The 21,226-nt window shown below is 53.7% G+C and overlaps 1 protein-coding gene across 21 annotated transcripts in view; it reads right to left on the bottom strand.

Annotated features, from left to right (window-relative positions):
• Positions 1-21,226, bottom strand: part of TNS1 (tensin 1) — a 212,175-nt gene that overhangs the window by 8,022 nt on the left and 182,927 nt on the right. For 8 of the 21 annotated variants that reach the window (XM_074399033.1, XM_074399038.1, XM_074399043.1 and 5 more), the window contains 9 exons: positions 20,474-20,566; positions 19,418-19,441; positions 18,896-18,934; positions 11,068-11,266; positions 6,713-7,776; positions 3,930-4,016; positions 2,745-2,876; positions 2,292-2,384; positions 1,467-1,544 (listed from right to left, as the gene is read on the bottom strand). In XM_074399033.1, the coding sequence (XP_074255134.1) occupies positions 1,467-1,544; positions 2,292-2,384; positions 2,745-2,876; positions 3,930-4,016; positions 6,713-7,776; positions 11,068-11,266; positions 18,896-18,934; positions 19,418-19,441; positions 20,474-20,566 (1,809 nt within the window). The remainder of the gene's footprint in view (positions 1-1,466; positions 1,545-2,291; positions 2,385-2,744; positions 2,877-3,929; positions 4,017-6,712; positions 7,777-11,067; positions 11,267-18,895; positions 18,935-19,417; positions 19,442-20,473; positions 20,567-21,226) is intronic. The other 13 variants (XM_074399052.1, XM_039469591.2, XM_074399037.1 and 10 more) reach the window with 6 other exon arrangements.

The raw sequence follows: 21,226 nt of genomic DNA, 5'->3' as shown, positions 1-21,226 counted from the left end.
TGACCACAGCTCACTGCAGCCTCAAACTCCCCGTCTCTAGCAGATTCTCCCACATTAGTCTCCAGAGTAGCTAGGGCTACAGGCATGAACCATCATTTTTTTAAAGAAGAGTCATTTTTAAACTTTTTTGTAGAAACGGGATATCTGATGTCCAGGCTGGTCTTGAACTCCTCATTTTAATGAGCAGTCACTTCAAGACTCCTCTGAAGCAGTCCTTCCACCTCAGTCTGCCAAAGTTCTGAAATCGTAAGCGTGAGCCCCTATGCCCAACCAATATTTGCATGTTTAACAAGTTCCAGGGAGATGCTGATGCTGCTGATCTAGGCCCATACTTTGATAACTACAGGTTTATACAATCTAAATATTAAACCATTTTTCAATTGCTGAACAACTATGGTAAATTTCATAGGACTATAATTCAATTCATGTCTGAATTATGTCATTGGTTAATAGTGCTATTTAAGTTGTATTTGAACTTATAAGCTAATAATGTTAGTCAGTTATCATTAATAATTCAATGAACTGAATTGGATAAATAGAAAATGTCAAAAAATACTGGAGGTGTAATGTGTGGGCATAACCCCAGGAGCTCCAAGAAGGACTAGGAAAAATCCCAGGGTCACATCCTAGGGGCGCTTCTGAAGTTCCCATTGTTAAACAGAGAGAGTGGGGAGAAGGCAGCCCAGCTCGCAGTTCTGAGGCCTTGCACTGGGGGTGAGGCATAATGGCCCTCCGATGGGCCCCGTGTCGCTGAGGGCTGGCAGTAGAGGCCTATGCTGGGAGGAGTTCTAGGTGCCCACCTGCCGTACTCCAGGGCTGGCGCACTTCCATGAGAGAAGTGAAACACCCCTTCCCCAGCCCTACCATCTCACTCAAATTCTCACCCTGCACGTCCTCATGCTCTTGGAGTCCATTCCAACTTCCCACAATCAGAAGAGGACTTGCCTTTCCCTAACAGCTCAGCGTCCCCTCGGTCAGGGAACACCCTCCCAGCACACAGATTAGAAACTCCAGTGCCATCTAGGCGCTGTCTTCCCTTTCCTGAGGCTGCTCTCTCCTTTCCATCCAGAACAACCCCCAACACCTCAGCCCACCTCCCCGCTTTCTTCTCCGGATGCCCATTTCACCCTCCAGGACACGTCTCCTGTCCCCTATTTCTCCTGTCTCCTGTCATCCCTGGGATGACACGCGGTCTGAGGATTCTGTATGAATTTCTTAAAGCCTCCAGAGGATTTTCCTGGATAATCTGGCATGTCCATTTATGTGTGTTCCTGGAGTTAAGCTTTTTCAAATTTTTTTTCTTTTTTAATAGGGAAAAAAGGAGAGTAGTTTTGAGTTTCTCCAGATTGGCAAAATGACATGTGTCCTCCAGGCCTGGCTCGTATCTGGAATGGCTGGCAGCATCAAGACATGATGGGGGCCAGCTTAAGGGTGTGGGTGGTGAGCCAGGAGTCTCACGTTCCTACCTCGGTTTGGAATGACCAGCTTGCAAGGCAGGGCCAATGGGATGATGGAGTGCTGGTAGACCAGGGCAGACAGAGATCCTGTGGGGAGGGAGACGGCATGTCAGGGGCAGCCATAGGGATATCCTCCACTCCCGCCCTTACCCCATACATACAATCTTCTACTTCTTTGTTACCTCTGCTTCAACCACCAACAAAACTGGAAAGTCACCCCCTCTTGTTTCACAAGATCCAATAGAGAAGATTCCCAAGGCTCACTCCAGCAGTCCTAAAGTTACCTAACAAGTTTCCTTTCCAGAAAGTTCCTCCTAACATCGCTCTTAACTTGCCCCAGTTCCTGGGGCTCCTCTAAGAACAGGGCAGAAGGATCGGAGAACTGTGAGATCCAATCCCAGCTCAGTCACTTCTCACCTGCGGGTTCTCAGGTAAGTGTAACTTGGATGACCCTCATTTCCTCATGTGTAAAATAGGGAGGATAACCCTGACCAAACATGAAGGTTGTCAGGCCAGATGTGATAAAAGGTGCTTAGGCAGTGACATTCACATGGTAGGTGGTTAATTAAGGCAACAGATGTTCGCATTGTTACTCCAGTTATAATGATAGCGAGAGTTCCAGCTGGGTAGGACAAATACAGAACGCAGTTTGGCAGAGTTTGGAGCCACACTGCAGGGGGAGAGAAGCCCCCATTCATTTTCTCTGCTGAATTTATGACAAGGGCAACTGGCAGAGCCTGTGAGAAAGAACTTGGGGTCAGACCCCTGGAGGAACCCAGGACAGGGCCAAGACTCAGGACAGACTGTAGAGACGGGGGCAGGGGGACGGCTCACCGAAATTTGGCTCGTTGGGGCAGCCCTTGAGCTTGACTCCTCTGGGGCCGGTCTCTATCAGAAAATGCCTGACCAGCTCATGGGTCATGTCTCCTGGGACAAAGAGAAAGAAATGAGGCTCAGTCCCTTCCCATGGCTTCCTCCCACCACCTCCCAAGACTGCTCTGAAACCTCTGCAGCGTGTGGGGCCAGGATTTGAGAAATGGCCGAAGACGGAACCTGGCTGGAGCCCACAGACTGCAGAGCCCACTGCTGCTCTCCCGCCCCTCGGGAAGCACACGGCAGGCGCCCAAACGTCCTGCTTTCCCATCTCTGGCCCAACCATCGCCAAGCCCAAGACTCGCTCTTCTGAAGAGTCTGATGGGGGTTAGGGTCCTGCGCAACATCCTGGGTCCCTTTTAGTGACTCTAAAGGTCACCTGGTCCTGGGCCCCATTCTGGGAGACGAGGTTACCTTTTTTATTCTGCTGCATGATGGTTGGAGGCGGCGAAGACACCTTCATGGCCAGCCCATAGGCGCCTCGGAAGGAGTGACTGTCACGGATGATGAAGGCCCCTGGCTCCTGGTCCTTGAGGAGCGCGATGGCTGCATGGGGAAGGGACGAGGAGAGAGGAGGAAGCGAGACACTGGTGGCATTAGTTTTACTTAAGTCGCATTGGGCCTATCAACCTTCATTCTTTCTTAGGTGAGATGACATTCTTTAAAGTTAGAACTTAACTATTCTTAAGGGTCTTCCGGTACTCAGGTTGGCAAACTCATTCTGTTGGTTTTTTGGTTTGTTTTTGTGAGACCAGGCCTCATTCTGTCACTCAAGCTGGCATGCAACAGCACAATCAAGGCTCACTGCAGCTTCGACCTCCTGGCTCAAGTAATCCTCCCACCTCAGCTTCTCAAGTAGCTGGGACCACAGGCCACTGTTCAGCATGCACCATCAGGCCGGGATAATTATTTTCTTTTTGTTTTTTGTCAGGATCTCACTATGTTGCCCTGGCTGGTCTTGAACTCCTGGCCCCAAGTGATCCCCCTGCCTTGGCCTTCCGAAGATCTGGGATTACAGGTGTGCGCCACGACACCCAGCTGGCAAACACACTCTGTAAATGGCCAGAGAGTAAATATTTCAGGCTTTGCAGGCCATGCAGCCTCTGCTGCAGCCACTCCACTCTGCCACTGCAGCAGGATGGCAGCACAGACAGGATGAAAGCCAGCAGGTGTGGGTGCGTCCCAACAAAGCTTCATTTACAAAAGCAGGCAGCATCCAGATCTGACCCAGGGGCTGTCGCTGCCGACCCTGTCCCACACCCACACACACTTCCCCTGAGAATCGTTCCCACATTCCCAACTTTATTCTCTCTCTGTAAAATGCAAAAACCTCCCACATGAGGCAGACAGAGAGCAAAGGTTTCATATTATCTTGGCAGACCTTAAGAATCCTTCCAAGAGGTGTCTACATCCACTGCTTCTGCGGTCCCACACTTCACTGGGGGAAGTGCTTCCTATTGTCCAACTTCAACCCCAGCCCCCTCTGTGATGACCCCCTACTACAAAGAGGAGTGAATTTGCCTCTGTTCCTTGCCCCAGGAAGACATAGCAGGCCTCAGCCAGCTACGCCCTCTGATGGACACAGAGCCCCGCACTCACCCTGCTCCCTGGAGATCTCAGGTTTGTACCAATATTTAGAAGTGTCCTGGACAAACTTCACTTTAGCCCGTGTCTCCGGGCTGTTGTCTAAAGCAGGAGAAGAATGCAGAGTGTTACGGGTTACATTGTGTTCGCCCAAAATACGCATCAAAGTCCTGACACCCAGTGCCTGTGAATTCTACCTTATTTAGAATTAGGGTCTTTACAGATGTAGACAAATTAAGATGAGATCATGTAGGATTGGGGTGGGCCTTAATCCAGGATGCCTGCATGCCTGGTGTCCTTACAAGGAGAGGAGACAGAGAGACCCACAGGGGAGAGCACCATGGAAGGAGCAGGCAGAGACTGGGGTGACATATCTACAAGCCAAGCGACACCAACGATGCCAGCAGACACAAGAAACTGGGAGAGAGGCCTGGGAAAGATACTCCCCAGAGACTCAGGACAGAGCCAACCTCGCCAACACCTTGATTCTGGACTTCTAGCCTCCAGAACTGTGAGAGAACACATTCTGTCATTTTTAAGCCATGAAGCACATGGTCCTTTGTTATGGCAGCCCCAGGAAACTGACATCAAAAGCTGATGTCCTCAAACACCATGAGAGCACAGTGAAAGGAACCTTCGACTTCCTCATCCATCCCCATCCCCTGCCGGCCATCTGGGTGGCTGAGCTGCCTCCTAGGGGAGAGGCTGGCACTGCATTCTCACAGAGCCTACCAAAACCTTCCTCTACCCTGTGTCCCTCTTTCCCTAGAAGACTGTGACTAAACCCTTCCCACAGCTTCTCTCTCCCATGGGCTAAAACACTTGCTTCTAGAACCTTTCGCCATAGGCTCAGTTTCTCGACTTCAGCATACGCACCATGAAGACGAGGACGGAAAGATCCATTTCTGCCCCTTTTCCCCAGGTCCCTCCTCACTTCCCACAGGGAAAGCCTGTGTTCTGCATCGCACAGGTCAAACAATCACTTCTCCTTGGATCCAACAGGTGATGGCGGGCCTAGAATCTAAAGGCCATCTATGCATGTCAGGCACCCCACTCCTCAGGCAGCAGCACCCACACACACACCCCTGCCCAGACTCTTTGCAGACCTTGGGAACTGGTCATAGAACATTCGATTCTGGAGGGAGCTGAGACAGGACAGAATCCAACTGCCTAATTTTACAAATAAGGAGAAATTCAGAGATGAGAAGTGACTTTCCCAAGTCACATAGATGGTGACCTTGGGAAGAGGCCCCAGCAACCAGTTTAGCGCCAGCTAAACCGTATCTTCCTGTCTAAGCATCAGGAAGTGCGGTCCTCACTCTCAACCTCTTCCTTCAGCTTTCGGCATCAAAGAAAACAAAACAAAACAAATTGTAGGGGAAGGAATAGGAAAAGATGAGGGGATTCCACATTTTTCCTCTCCTGCCTTCAGAGACAGAAGTCGGCACTAAAGATGCTATCAAGTAGGAGAGCAGATCCGGAGACACAGGTTGTGTCTCCAGTGCTTAGTCAATTTCAACCTATGATTGACACTCCCTTATGCTTCTGGGATCTGTCTCTGGGCGAGCGTGAGGGGAGAGGTCAGCTCCCTTTCCGGGCAGCTGTGTGCTGAAGAAGTTCTCTGGGTTAGGCAGCTGGGCCGTGCAACTGCTGCAAGCTTGCCGTTCTCTGTCCGAAGCCCCAGGCCCCACTGCTGCCGTGGCCTGTTTAATGAGCTGTCAGAGGCGGCTGCAGTCCCATGTGCCTTCCTGTGTTGACTCCAAAGGCTATTTTAAGCAGGGAAGATGGTGGGAAACAGGAAGCGTCCCAGCTACTAGCAGTTTTGCATCCTTCAAGGAGAGGGGCTGGGAACCAGATGTCCCTGGTGGGTGGCAGGAAACAGGGGGTGCAGGGTCATTATAGGTGTCCCGGCTTGGCAGGCTCAGGGCAGGGCCTGAGAGTGATACAGGGAGAATCTGGACAGCTGGGGCCCAAAACATTCTAAATCTCCCTCAAATGTCAAGGCCCCAGGGCCACTGCGCACACAGTCAAGTTTGAGCTTGGTCTTTGTGTTTAGACAACGAGCTCTCTAAGTGGAGGCAAAGGTGGCAAGTTCTGACGATGGGCAAAGAATTCACTGCGCAAACCTGCATGAGCTTCAGTAGAGCTGTGGGTCTATTAGGAGTGATGTGGCACCATGGGGCTGACAAAGGTGTGGGGTTCCAGGTTTGGAAGGCAGGTTTTCAAGATCATGCTAAATAACAATGAGCCCCAAGATATGGACACATGATAAAGACAACTCCAGTGACACTTGAAGAGCATTTGTTTGGGGTGGCGTGGCCTGGATTGGAAACCTGGCTCTGCCATTTCTTGACTGAATGATACTAGACAAGTGACAGAGCCTCTAAGCCTCAGTTTGTAAACTGGGGTTAATAATATTAATACCTACTTGACCAAGTGGCAAAGAAGCTTAAATGAGATACTACTTAGCTCAGAGCCTGGCACACAGTATGTGCTCAACAAGTGGTAATGGCTATGAGGGTGATGACAATCATATCAGTAATACTATTCATCTTTATTATTTTTATCATCCTCATCTGTATTTGCATCCTTATCTCAGCATCCACAACCACAGCACACTTACTGTGAGGACACCGCCACCTCTCCTTACACAGGTAAAGAAACTAAGTCCCAGAAGTCAGTGATTCACCCCGGGTCGTCTGCCAAGGAAATGTCAGAACAGAGACTGGGGTAGATAGCTTCATCCTTGTACTTACTTCATCAGTGGGAGGGTGGAAATGGAAGGAGGAGAGGCCCACCTGGCATGGAGTACTTGGAGAAGTCGGGCAGAGTGTGGGAGAAGGAGACGGTGCTGCCCCCGCTGGGACTGGACATGCCGCTGGCGACAGGCGAAGACATCTTCCCGTTGATGGTGGCATAGTTAGGGAGGCTGCCTGCCCGGTCTCCCACCGACATCCTTCGCTTCTCTGGCAAGGCTGGCGTTGGGCTCCCTTGCCTGAAGGCTGCTGAGTCCGGTGAGGGGGAGGTGGTGGGACTGCTCAGGCCAGGGTAGTAGGCAGGGGAGACAGGGAAGGAGGGCGTGGAAGGAGCCTGATAGCCAGAGGCACTGCTCTGCCGGGACAGTGTGGGTCTTCGGTCCTCGGGGATGGAGTAGCCACCATAGGCCACATGCCGGTCCAAGCAGGGGCTGCCGGGAACCACAGATCCAGACCCCAGGTGCCGGCCCAGGCTAGGGCTTCCAGGGCTGGCTATCGCATTGCCATGGAGACTGGAGGCCAGATTGCCTTGGTGAGCCCCAGGGTGCCGGCCCAGGCTGGGACTCCCTGGGGTGGTGGCCACATTGTTGTGGAGGCCAGAAACCTGGTGGGCCCCAGCTGGGTGCCGACCCAGGCTGGGGCTCCCTGGGGTGGTCGCGGCACTGCTCTGGGGGCTGGAGACCGTGCTACCTTGGAAGCCAGTACCTGGTGGACCCATCACCTGGCGATGGCTCAAACTGGGACTGCTGGGGGCAGCCATGCTGGGGTTGATGGCCCGGCGGCCGAAGCCAGGACTGGGGGGAGTGTTGGTGCCCACTGTTCTGTGGCGCGCCTGAGGGCTCCCAGGCACTGTGTGGACACCAGCCACACTGAACTGAGCTGGGGCCTGGCTTTCCGGAGAGGAGCTGAATTGCTGCAGCGAGTAGTCGGGGCTGCTGTAGCTGCTGCCCACAGTCGGGAGGGGAGATCTCTGGTAGTTTCTCTGGGCGGATGGGCTGGGCTGTCCCAGACTGCCGGAGCGGAAGCCAGACTCCAACAAAGGCTGGGTGGGTGTCCAGGGACCCTGGTCGCTGCCCTCTCCTGATGGGAAGCTCCCCACGGAAGTACTGTAGAGAGATGGCAGGTTGAGATGCCAAGAGACGGCACTGAATGAAGGGTGGATTTACTGCAAGCTCTCAGCCCTCCCTCCAACCACAAACGACAGGGAGAATGGCTCCACCGGCAGTACAGTGGGACATCAGGGCTCTATATGTTACCTTACAGAAACATCAGAAGAAACTGAGGCTCAGGGAGGTTAAGCAGCAGGCTTCGGACCACACTGCCTATCAAAGACCAAGATTTCAACTTATCTGCCTCTGATTCCAAAGCCTACCGCTTCCCTACTGCACCATGCTCACTCCTGAGCCACGTCGAAGTGAAGAGACCTCTCCTGTGGAAACTGGAGGTGGCTGCCATGTGGTAGCCTCCAGCATCACAGAAGTTCCCACTGGAGGCCGGGCACAGTGGTCATGCCTGTAATCTTTGGGAGGCCAAGGCAGGAGGATCACCTGAGGTCAGGAGTTCAAAACCAGCCTGACCAACATGGTGAACTCCTGTCTCTGCTAAAAATACAAAAATTAACCAGGCATGGTGGCACACACCTGTAATCCCAGCTACTTGGGAGGCTGAGGCAGGAGAATTGCTTGATCCCGGAAGGCGGAGATTGCAGTGAGCTGAGATCACACCACTGTACTTCAGCCTGGGCAACAAAGCGAGACTCTGTCTCAAAAAAGAAAAACCAAAAAACAGAAATTCCCACTGGAGTTTCCTGGCTCCTATTCCTACCAGGGGTAGCCCTGCCTTGACTCAGTTTCCTCAAGTGTGATATTATCATCCTTGAACGTTGGCTGAGAGTGCTAGAATTGGGCTTTCACTCCTGGGTGTCTCCACAAAAGCAAAGGAATCACAAGGTGGGGGATTCACATCAGGGGATTTCAGTTCATTGTAAGGTCTGTTCTCCAGCCACTGTGGATGTGGCCAGCAATGGAGAAAGCTGCCTTGCATGGTAATGAGGCTCCTGTCATTAGGAGCATTTAAGCAGAGGCTGACAGACCTATGGGCCTAAATGTTGTCGAGGGAATTTCCTGCACTGGGAAGTTAGATGAGATGAGCTCAGAGGTCACTCCCAATTCCGACTCCGAAAAAATTCAGTTCAGAGGACTATCCCTGGGGTAATTGCCACAATCAAAGCTTCCCTTGTAAAATCAGTCCGGGTCCACATGGAGTGACCTATGAGAACACAGCAATACAATGTGATGGACGGACAGTGGGTTGGAAAATCCAGATTTTGCTTGTTAAAGTTTTTCCATGTGGAACATGAGGGGGCTGGATTAGGTGATCCTGACTCCATCTAGATCCAATCCATCTATAGCAAGAGAAACAAAGGTTGACAGGGACCTTGCATAAACCAGTAGCTATAGGGATGTGGCAGTCAGGCTGTGCACCAGGAGCCCCCATAGGGAGGGGTCCTTACTTAGCCAATGAGCCAAAACCTGGAGCTGTGGGCTGGAAGGACCTTATGGCAGGCCGACCCCCACTGGGCCAGGTTGGATAAGCTCAGGTTCACTTGGTGACATGAGCTTTTGGTTGGGGGTATGCTCTCGGGCCAGGCAAGAGCCAAAGGCAAGGAGAAGGTCAGGGGCCAGGCTAGGACAAAGTCTACCTTGCATCCCAGAAGGAGGCAGAGCGGAGGGCCACCTCCTGGCATAATCCAGAATAAACCAGATTCTGAAGAGTGGGAGCCAGAGCCAGTCTGAGGAGGGCGGGAGAAGGAGACAGTAAAATGGAGTTCTGGAAGGTTAATCCTGGAGGAGAAACACCAGCTTCCTGGAAGGGGCCAACGCCTCAGCAGGAGGGATTTGAGTGAGAAACAGTGAACAACTTCCTAATGCCAGAGCTCACTGAGCATCAACAATGGGTGGCTGGGGCAACTTAGGAACATCCCCTTTCCTGTAACATGGGAAATGCAACCCTCTGCCAGAGTCAGGCCTCCTAGCAATGCAGCCTACTGCCCTGCTGACAGGCTGGGGGCTAGAATCCACAAGACAGCTGCCTCTGCTCATCTGCTCCCCCAGTCCTCCCATGGTACCCCGACTTGCAGGGGAGGCTTAGCACTGAGCCAATATAGGCTGTGCCACAACCTGGCCCCACCGGGCCTGGGGCAATGCCAGGGGAATTTGCAGGCCCTGTGTCATCCCAGACTAGGGAGAGCAGTGGACACGGCACAGAAGGGATGAACAGGCAGAGTCTCCCCTCCTGGGGGCTACGTAGGCTAGCTGGGTCTTCCCCCTTCGCCTGGCTCCTTTCCTATGCTGTCATCCCATCCCCTGCACCTTCACTCCCACTACCCCAGTCCAGCAGCTGCTTGCTGCACCCCTCCACTGGGCCTGTGAGCAGTGAAGCAGGGACTGTCCACCCACTCTGCCCACTTCTGGGCTTTCATCTCTGTATGATGCACTCAGATATATGGATGCCAGCCATCCATCCATTGCGGCCTCCTAATAGCAGGTGACAAGCCCTCAGCCACACACTCCTAACACAGCCACAGTCCAGTCCTCTGTCCTGCTGAGCTGTCTTTCTGGAATGCCCTCTCTCTCCTTCTTCATCTTTCAACATCCTGCTAGCTCCTCTGAACCCTCTACAAATGCCTCCAGCCCTCAGAAATCCTCCCTGCACCCCTAGCCAGAAAGAATGGCCCCTTGTTCTGAGCTCCAAGCCCTTTACTCCTGTGTGGGCTTCAGGCCCATCTGACTCTCATCCTGTGCGGGATGGCACCTTGACGCAGGTCTGGGGTAGAGGAGAGAGACATGGGCTCTGGGACCACAGGCTTCCTCCTGAATCTGATTCTGCCACTGCTCAGCCATGGGACCTCAAGCAAGCTACTGCACCTTTATGCCTCAGTTTCCTCTTCTGAAAAGTGGGAACGATAATAGTGCCCACCTCCTATGATTGCTGTGAGGATTAAATAACTGTATAAAGCACTTAGCAAAGTGCTTGGTACCTAGGATGAGCCCACTGCATAAGTCATTTACTGTTGGTAGATTTTCAACTGGGGGAAGGGCTTTGCCGCATTAACTGTGGTAACCCTCACTCCTTCCGGCAGTTTTGGTTGGGCGGAATTGAATGCCACCTGGGAATTACAGGTAACTGCCCCCTCAGGTAAGGACTCCCCACAGGATTCAGCACTCAGGACATGTGCCCTCAATGCACCTTGATGAAGTGGTTTGCAAGATGCCACCATCTGGGTGTGATTTCTGCCTGTCCACGCCATAGGCAACAGATCCAGGAGGCTTCACCCATCCCATCCCAGTCCCAGGCCTGGATTCTCATCCCCCACCCACTGCCCCTTCCCGGCTTACCTGTCAGCACTGAGGATGGGGCTGCTGGTGGAGAGGGGGCTGGGGGACACAAAGGAGCCAGCTAGGGTCCCATTCCTCAGGGGTGTCTCATGGCCATAGGCCTGGGTGGCTGGGGTGCTAAAGCTCTTAGGCTCAGAGTCCTGAGCTCGGGGCCCAGCCACAGCCGTCCGCGCCACAGATTCGACATAGCTCCGGGGCTCTGGAAGGGACAAGGGGACAGAGACTCTGAGCACAGATCCACAGGGGTCCCACCCAACCTGCCCTGGATGAAACCCAGCCTCCCGGACCCCAGCCTGGGAACACAGGAATAGCCCCCAAAAGAGACCAAGGGCTCCTGCCTGCCCTGACCCACCTGCCCTGCAGCTAACTTTCACCAGGGCCTTGCTCAGAAGAGGGGACCCTGAAATGGACCCCAGGCCCCACCTCAGAACATGGCCATCAGGGACTCTTCCCTTCAAGGACTAGGAGTCTGTCCACAGCTGGCAACCCCCTCTGGCTGCTCTCTTTCTTCGATGATCTTGCCACTCAGCATTCAGGCCCTTCTAGGTTCTCCTGGTGCCACTAGAGTCTGGGGCCCTACAGCAAGCCCAGAAGTCTATCCCCACCTTGCCTGTATCCCAGGACAGCGCTAGAGTTCATGTGAGCTCTATCCCATGCCCAGAATCCAGAAACAGCCTTAGCCACCTAGCAACAGGCCTGCACTGGTGAGTCATGCCCTGCAGGGCTGCTGTGGACTCACCAGCCCCTTTGATGCCAAGACACACCCACCCCTCTCTGCCTGACACACTCAGCATTCCTCCAGAGACTGGCGTCAGGGAATCCCATTCCCAGGCGGAACTCAGCATTCCATCACCCACCTCTGGCATTCCTGTAGCACCGAGCAGTTTACAGAGGATCTCAATATACATGGCCCTACCTGGTGTTCCAAATAGCCTAAGAGGAGGGGGTGGGGGACAAGTGCTAGAAAAGACCATTTTACAGATGAAGATGCTGAGGCCCAGCAAGGGAAATGACAAGGTCACAGACGGCCCCACTCGACTCCCGGTCCAGCACCTGCCCGACTCCTCCATGGCCTCTGAGGCCAGCCTCTAAACACACTCCACTTGAAACAGGAAGAACCAGCAGAACGCTATTGTTTACTAAGTTACCCAGGCCACATTCGGGGAGGGATGTCATTCCCACCACCTCCAAACCTGGCCCTGTCCCTTTCTTACCCAGGAGGAACCTGGCCTGACTAAGTTCCATACTGCCCACGACTAAGGAATCCACTGAAATCGGCATGAGAAACTGAAGAACCAGAGTCTGTGCAGCCCTGAGGAGGCCAGGACCCTGCAGCCCCTGCTGGCCAAGACTGTGATGCTCCGAGCTGGAGAAAAGCCCCCTCCTCCAGGTCCCTCATGGGTGACAGGCCCAGGGTCCAGCTGGCTAACATGCAAACTTCCTCCCTTAAGCCCAAAGAAAACCAGGGTGCTAGCAGGGTGTTTCCAGCGCTTGCTGCATAGGGGCACAGCCTCCAGGGAGTGGCTCCTGGGGTGGCTGGCCCTCAGGTCTCACATCCTACACCCAGGCCAGAGGCCTCTCTGGACACCGGAAGAGGATGGTCACTCGCTCAGCACAGGACCCTTTACAGAGCAGGTCCCAGAGGCTGTAACGGGGTCTGCAAACACCTCCAGCCACAGCCTGCCCGCCTGTCTTTTGCCCCCACACAGAGGTCCCTCCACCCGACAGCAATGACAGTGAACAAGGCTGAGGCAGTTTGTCTGCAAAGAGGCGGGCACAGGTGGTCTATTCCAGGTACCAGGCACAGGGTGATGTAGAACCAGCCACCTAGGCACCCAAAGCTGGAATCCATGCAGGCAGTACCAGCAAGGCCTCCTCGAAAGCCTTCCTCAATCATCCCAGGCCACCCAACCACCTCCCAGAAGGGCCAGGCCAAATTCACACCAGAAGCATGGATCCTGCACCACCCAAGTATGAGGCTCTGCTGGAACCAGAAGCCAATGCGGAGATCCCCTGACCAGGGCCAGCACACATTTTTGTAAAGACTCAATAGTAAATATCTTAAGCTGGTGGGTCAGGCTGCTACTGTTGCAACTACACACCTCTGCTGTGGTGGGGTGAAAGCTTGCATAGACAATAGGACGGTGAATGGGCATGGCTGGGTTGCAATCAAACTTTCTTTACCAAAATAGTCAGTGGGCGGGATCTGACCAGCTGCCACAGTGTGCTGATCCCTGATCTAACCTGTCTTCTCAGCCCAGAGAGATGGAGCCGTGTGCCCAGGACACATGGATGCTTAGTGGCAGTGAACACTAGCACCAGTGTCTGGACTCACAAGCTGGCTCTGCGTGGCCTAGACAGAGCCCATAGGCCCACAGGACACCCAGAGCTGGCTCTATCCAGCACTCCAGCCCATCAGCCAGAGAAGAGCCAACTCCATGGGGCTATTCCTAATGATCAAAAGAGCAAACAATTATACAGGAAAAGTAGGACTGAGGAGATGTAAGTACCTTGCCCAGGTCACAGCTAGCAAGGGGCAGTCGGCCTAGGAACCCAGGCAGTCTAGCCCCGATCTGCCCTTACCCACTGCAAATGCAACCCTCTGTAAGTCAGGGAGCCACTAGTTTCAGTGAGTGTTTTTAGTCTTGGGAAACTGGTAACCCAGCTTAGGAGAAGGGACCCTCAGAGGGAGCCTCATCCACAGCCATGCAAATGACACCCAAGAGTGAACCAGAGTCCACTCTCCCCTCCAGTCCCTTGCTGCCCTAGGTCACTCTCTGAAAACTCTTCCCGGATCCTTCCAGGCACTCACTGTGGCTTCACCCGGGTCCCCATGGTTCTCCGCACCCCTTCTCTCCCACTCAGGGAGAGAAAGCCACTCTTTGGTTGTCCGTGGGCTCCCAGAGCCTGCCTAGCTTATCTGTGTGCTGAGTCCTCCAACAGCACCTGGTACACAGCAGACCTTGATCTGCATGTGCCCCACAAAGTCACAGAAGCATGATCCTTACCGTCCAGTCCCATCCAGAGACACACAGTCAGACCCCAGAGGCACACATTCATTTTTCTCATTCCCTGAAGTTCAAGTTGAAACCTACATGAATGACACTGTGAAGGTCTGTGTTCTCCAATCCACTGACATCACTCCTGATTACTCTCTACCCTGATCTGCGTTGCTGGGCTGGCTTTTATTTACTATGTCATCCAAACCCCTTTACTCTCTGGCTCAGGATGGGTTTGGCCTTCGGAGGGTCTGGTAGTGAATGAGAGGGAGGGAGAGAGAAGGACAAGGTGCCAGTGGCTGTTTCCCCTACCCACCTCCCTCTAGCCACATTCCGGTCAGCAGCCCTGCCCTCCAGCTCCTTCCCAGTTCCTTAAGGCCCGGGAAGGTGGCTCCTTGCTCCTGCTAGGGAGAACTCTGGGTGCTTTCCCATCCCTCATGGGTCTGCCCAGACCATTTAAGTGTCCATCAGCTGTCCTAGGTTGCTCCGTGGAATGAACCATCAGTTTCCCACGAGGCTCCTAACCCGCATATTGGGTAAGCAATTCACATTGCCCTACACCCCACCCCTTTAAAGAAGTACAGGTACCCCTTCTAGCAACAGTAAAACTGAGATAAAGTGGGCCACACCACCCTGTCCTATAGTCAGGACACAGCCAAGCCTGGAACCCATGGCTTACTTGCCATTACACAAGGCTGGGTGTCTACTAACTGCTTCTGGCCTAAATGTGGCACCTGAGCCGCAGCCTGAGAGCCTGAGGGTAAGGCTGCATGTAGGGCCCATGGGACAGTATATCAGAAACCCTGAGATGGCTCAATAGGATGGCTAGCTTCTTAAGGCAACAGTCCCATTGGCTCTTTCAGCTCCTAAACTGCAGAATCCCAGAGGAGTTCTCAAGAGACTAGGAGTCTGAACTTGGGGAACAGGAAAGCTGGTCCAGGGAGAAGCAGCAGCATCCACTCCCACCACAGTGTCGGAAACAGCCCTTGTGCGTTGGGTGGCCAACCTAGCCCAGGTCACTGAGACCCAGTCCCACCTGGCCCTGCCCTCACCGAGCCCCCACCTGCCTTTCTCCTTCCCAGCACATCCTCTTCCTTGGTCAGCTGGTCTGCCCTCCGACTGCCACCCCAACCTGCCCCTCCAGTCCCAGATCATGGGGTAGAGAAGAACGAAACCTTTCCATGCAATCCCTACTCCTCATGAACTCAGAGCAGGAGGGACCTTGGGAAGTTACTTGATTTCCTGAGTTCATCTCCAGAACCGTTTAAAACCAACCTTCAGGGCTAACCATCAGTTTTCCCCAGTTTTCACACTTAGATTTCTATACTGAAAATGCTTCCTTTTTCTGTCTATTCCCTGTCTCTTTCTCTGTCTCCCACTCCAGGACAACATACTTCTACCTGCAAGGTCTCCCCTCATTCACCACCCGTGTACTTACTAGAGACTTTCTGGGACTCAGTTTCCTCATCTGCAAAGTGGGAATGAGAATACCCCCCTGCCCAGCCAGGATCAGGTGAGAAGCAGCAGGAAAGTTCCTCCTAATTCTTTCTTGCCAATCCCAGGCCCAGTGTTCAGAACCAGCTCCGCTGCTGCCCACCTGCTCCTAGCCTCCCTCCACTCCTCACTTGCACCACCTCTCCTGCTGTTTTCCTGTTTTCCTCCAATTCCTGGAGCAGCTGCAACAGAGACTACAGGGAGTTGGGCAGGGCGGGAGAGGTGGGGACAGGGAGGGTGCTTCATGGAGAACATTCCAGGAACCCAAACCCTGCCAAGTGGCTGCTGGCGGCAGAGAGCAGCTGCAGCACAGGGTGACTTGGCCTCCTCCAGCTGGGCCCTGTCAGCTCTTGGTCCACACCCTGAAGTATATTTCCTTTCTCCCCAAAGAGGCTCTTTGCTTGGAGAGAAGGGGCACACCCATCCTAAGTAAAATCAAGACGTGTAGGTGAGGGAGAAAGAAGGCAATACGGAAACCCTCAGGTCCCAGAGCCAAGCTTCCATGACATCCTAGTCCTACCCCTGCTCAGCACTTTTGCCTAATATTGAAGTGTCTGTTGGCATCACTCTCCTCACCAGCTGCCTTATGCATCCTTATAGTCCCAGAGCCTGGCACACAGTTGGCACACAAAGTATTATGAATAAATGAAGCAATGAATGAAAGAATGAATGAATGTAAAGTGTTTCACACAGCACCCGGGACATAGCAGACATCCCTCAAATTCTTCTTTTCCCCCAGTTGAATAATCTTGCCTCTGGCCATTTTTGCCTCACAGACATTTTTTTCTGAATTTCCCAAGTATCAGCAGGGTTATCAAGCAAAGCCTCAGAGGGTCAGCAAAGAATGGGCTTTAGGTTGACCCCGGCGGTGGCACATGAGTCAGAAAATAAGGAACCGGCTGCCCACAGTTTCACTGCCTGCCCCTTCCCCGCTCCATTCCCCAGGCCACGGGCAGCAATTCCAACTCCTACACTGGAATCCCAGGGCACGGTGCCTGGAAGCAGGAAAAGGGCTTTGAAATGGCCACTTGAGGAAGAGACAGGAGACCAATAACTCCAGTCTGGCTCTGTTACCCGCTAACTGTGACCTTGGGTGGTTCCCCCAAAACCACCCACAATGCTGATGTCAGCCGCATCTCTGTGACAATGATGGGTATGGCTAAGTTAACTCCTAATAACCTTCTCCTCCAAACTCTGGCTGTGGCCAGAGCACTTGTGGCCCTGGAAGATGAGTCCTTCAGGAGGTGCACTTGGCAGAGAGTTCACTTCTGTCAACGCCCACACCCCTGAGGTCACCCCAAAGTGAGAGACACAATCCCCAGGGCCTGCCAGCTTGCCAGATAATCCACCCCGTGGCCCTTCCCACTGGAGAGTGTTAGAGATACCACAGGTCTGTTTAAGTCAAACAACTGCAAGGAGAGCTGAAAGCCCACTGCATGGTCTGGCATCTGAGGCACAGAAACATTGGCTCTGAGCTCCAGCGAATTCTAGACTCTCTCTCCCAGGTCCTGCCTTGCCAGGACCAGCTGTCAGCCTCCAGCTTGGGAGAAAGCCCTTCACCCAGGCATGAGGCTGCAAAGGAGCGAGGAGGAGCTGTTCCCAGCAGAGGAAGGCATGCTGTGGCCCACCTGTTCTGGATCTGCCTCTGGGAGCTGCCCTGTTCTGCAGCCCCCAAGCCGCCTGATGCTGTTACCCAATCTCCGGCTGGTTAGGAGAGAGCAAAGCCTTCTGGGAAACTCCAACCATCCTACCTGGATGACAGTAGATTTAGAGGGGCACAGACCATCCCCGCTTAGGGGGTAGAAAAGCAAGGTGGTGTGTACAAAGAAAAGTGGGAAATAGCCTGAGAAAACCAGCCAACCAGCCCAGGGCCCAGCTGGGAAGTCAGAACACCTAATTCGTCAGAACTGGAAGAGATCACAGCACCCACTTTCCCTATCTTCCTGGTAGAGATGGGGATTCCAGTACCCAGAACCATATGCTGGCCTCCCACCCAGGCTGGCACCTACTTTGTTTCACCTGCTGCTTTGAGTCCTCACTCAAGTTCTGCTCCTAGTGAGTCCAAGGCCTCCACCTGATTATGCCCTTTCTCCGCCTCCCTAGTGCCCAGTGCAGGGCTCATCTAAATCAGGGGTTCATCTGGGACCCACAAACAGGCCAATTCCTTGAAACTGTTTCTCAGAATTATGTACATGGGAATCCCAATGCATTATTGTGTACACGGTGAGTCCACAGATTTCCTGAAATATCTAAAGTTGTCTGAGATTGGAGAAAGGCAGACTTGGTACTTTCTGTGTTGATAGGAAACCAGGCAGGGCTTCCAGAGGGCAAATCATGGCTCTAAGATGGGGTCTCTGAGCCAGGAGAATTATTCCCCCAGGGGACACTGGCAACGTTGGAGACATTTTCGATTGTCATGACTGAGTGAGAGGTACAGGCATCAAGCAGGTAGAAGCCAGGGAAGCACCCACAACAAAGAGTTATTCAGGGCCAGGCACAGTGGCTCACACCTGTGCCCTGTGCACTGCTAATCCTCCTACAGCACACAGGGCAGCACCCACAACAAAGAGTCATTCAGGGCCGGGCACAGTGGCTCATGCCTATTATCCCAACCCTTTGGGAGGCCAAGGTGAGTGGATCACCTGAGATCAGGAGTTTGGAGCCAGACTGGCCAACATGATAAAAACCCGTCTCTACTAAAAATACAAAAAAAAATTGCTGAGTGTGGCAGCACACACCTGTAATCCCAGCTATTCAGGGGGCTGAGGCAGGAGAATCATTTGAACCCAGGAGGCAGAGGTTGCAGTGAGCTGAGGTTGCACCACTGCACTCCAGCCCAGACAATGAGAGCAAAACTCCATACCAAAAATTTAAAAAAAAAAAAAAAAAAAAAAGTCATTCAGTCCAAAATGTCAGTGGTGCCAAGGTGGGGAATCTCTGCTCCAAGAAATGCCTGTGGAGCACACCTCAGGAAAGGGGATCTGAGTCCCTCCCTGTCCACCTCTGTACACAGCTGCATGCCAGGCAGGCTGGCACAAATGGCACTGGGAGAGGAAGGTGCAAGAGGAGCATTTTGGTCAACAGGGTGGCACAGCAGGAGCCCCCAGACACTGGCTGTGCCCCTCTTAGTGGGTGGAAAATCAAGCTACAAGCTCCCCATCAGGACTGAGGAGGTGCCCAGGGTGGTATCTCACCAGGGCGTGGGGACAGAAGGCCATGTGCCTGGTCACCTGAGTCGCAGTGAGGAAAGCTGCCTCCAGCCAGCCTCTTCAAGCCCTGCATGAAAAGCCATTTCCAGACCCAGAGAACAGGAAGCCACAGTAAATGCCACTTACCTTCTGGGAGCCTGACCACCCCCTCCCCCTCGTCTTCCTCTGAGGGAAGACAAGAAGAGAGGTGGGAGGAAGGAGAGGCAGGAAAGAAGGGCAGGTAGTGAAGATGAGGAAGAGCCAAAAAGGAAAAAGAGAGAGAGATTAACAGGGATGATTTCTTGAGAAAGAGACTCTACAGAGAAAAGAGAGGTGGGAAAGCCGGGGTGAGGCCAGGGCTGATTTGTGCTTTCCATATAAGGGCTCCAAGGGGAAGGCCGAGACCCACCATGCACAGGACCCCAGGGCTCCGAGGCACAGTCGAGGCCCTGGCTCTCAGGAGCCTAAGCCCCTTGCCACCCCTGTGCCCAGGGCTCTGTGGGTGGAGTGTCAAGCAGGAGTGTGCTGGCTGGTGAGAGGCAGCCCCCAGCCCCCTTCTGCTGACCCCCCAGTGGCTCAGTGTCCCTGGCCATGCCGACACTCTGAGTAGGAGGCTGTGCCCAGCTGTGTGTCTTCATAGGTCACAAATGCATGCCACTGCCCACCTACCTGGCTGGATCCATCTTCTGGTAACTAAGGAAAAAAGTAAAGTTGACCCCAGGATCTCCCACCCAGTCCTAAAACCAGAATCCAGGGAGCAGCTTTCTGAGTTCAGTGGCCCCACATCGCCACCAAGGGCCCAGGGAGCCCTGTCTCCTTCCACCATATGAAGGAGAGGAGATGGAAAATGGGAGGAGAAGGTCGGAGGTGTGAACCTAGGGTGGCATCTGCTCAGAAGACGACCTCCTCCCAGACAGGCCCAGGGCCCTGCCCTCTACCGTGCCAACAGGACAGGCTGTTTGACCCCGAGGAGGTGGGGCAGCCATCCTTCTTCCTTCCTCAGAGCTTGGACTGCTGTCCTCAGCAGCTGGGTAAGATGCGGCCAGCAGGGGGAATAGGGACGAGGGGTGGGCACAGGCTGAGGAGAGTCAGAAGCCCCAGGTGGCAGGTCCTTCGATAGGTGGGAGGAGACCTGGGCTGAGGGGAAGAGGGCCAAGGAGATGGCAGCCAGTGATGGCCACTGCTAGTCATGGGTTTCTCTGGTAGGGTTCTGTGGGTCTGAAAAGGCAGACCGAGAGACCACTCTGAATGCCAGGGGTCTGGCCTGTGATGTCTCGTGGCTGCTCAGAGCAGAGCCAGCTGGGCTGCCAGCAGAGGCCTGGCACAGAGCAGCAGGGGCATACTTCTCTGACTGTGTGTGTACCCATGTGTGCATGTGTGTGCACCCATGTGCATGTACACAAGGGCCTGAACACCTAGAATATGTGGCTTCCAGCGGAAAGCTCAACACCACCAAGGAAACTGAGACCAGGTGTCCAAAGCCCCAAGCTAGAGGAGGCTGGGAGTGGGGAAGATTCCACAAGTCAACAGTCAGGAAGACTGCAAGGAAACCTGTCACCCCCAGCCCCTATGCAGAGAGCCCGCCCCCAGGCCTGATCTCAGCGTGGGCACAAAGCTGGCTGCTGACCAGATTCTGAGGCCCAGGTTTCTGTCCAGGACCACAACAGTCCTCCTCTCCCCTCCTCTCCCTAGCCCCCCTCCCCATCTTCCCTATTCTCAACTCACCGCCTGTGGGGTGCAACAGGATGTCCGCTGGGTTGTGGGGTTTCAGGCCCAGAGCAGACAGGGGTGTCTTGGCCAGACCCGGAGGGGACCGCACTGTGCCAGGAAGAAGAGGGGAGACATGGGGGGTGAGAGGTGGGCAGGAGGGCAGACATGCCAGCCACATGAGGGCACACTCAACGAGGCTTAGGGGTGGGAGAAGGTGCCAAGGAACCACCCTGAAGCCCAGTGCTCTGGCTCCACTGCCCTTTCCTGCCCCTGCGTTTCTCTATATTTCAGCAGTTTAAAGGATAAAGGGAAAGAGTCAGGAAATGGCAACCTTGTCCTGGCTCTGGCCCCAACCTTGAGAGAATCATGACCACCCCTAGGCCTCTGGCATCTCTCTGTGGCAGATGCCACTTTACTTTGCAGTGGCTTATAAGACACACACAGGCTTCTGCAGCTGTCTCTGACCTTCTCTATAACACATACACACAAAGTCCATTTAGAACAGGCACTTGAATGGATTCAGAGAACAAAAGAAAACTGGACCTCAGGATGGCACACCCTGTAAAGAACAGAGACAGGCAGAGATCATAGGCCAGAGCCACGCCAAACCTGAGGCCTCAGGCAGCCCCTGGCCAAGCACGTCCCTTTCAAAGCCCAGGAGAAGAGAACTTCTCAATGTTGGGCTCTGTCCCCCTCAAACTTCAGTGTCCTGGAAGGAGAATCCTGCGGTCTGTGGCCAAGAACACCCACTCCCTGTGCAAAGCCTGG

This window comes from Saimiri boliviensis, chromosome 5 (genome assembly GCF_048565385.1).
Source record: "Saimiri boliviensis isolate mSaiBol1 chromosome 5, mSaiBol1.pri, whole genome shotgun sequence".
NCBI classification, from domain to species: Eukaryota; Metazoa; Chordata; class Mammalia; order Primates; family Cebidae; genus Saimiri; species Saimiri boliviensis.
This window is presented reverse-complemented; position numbering and strand designations above follow the sequence as displayed.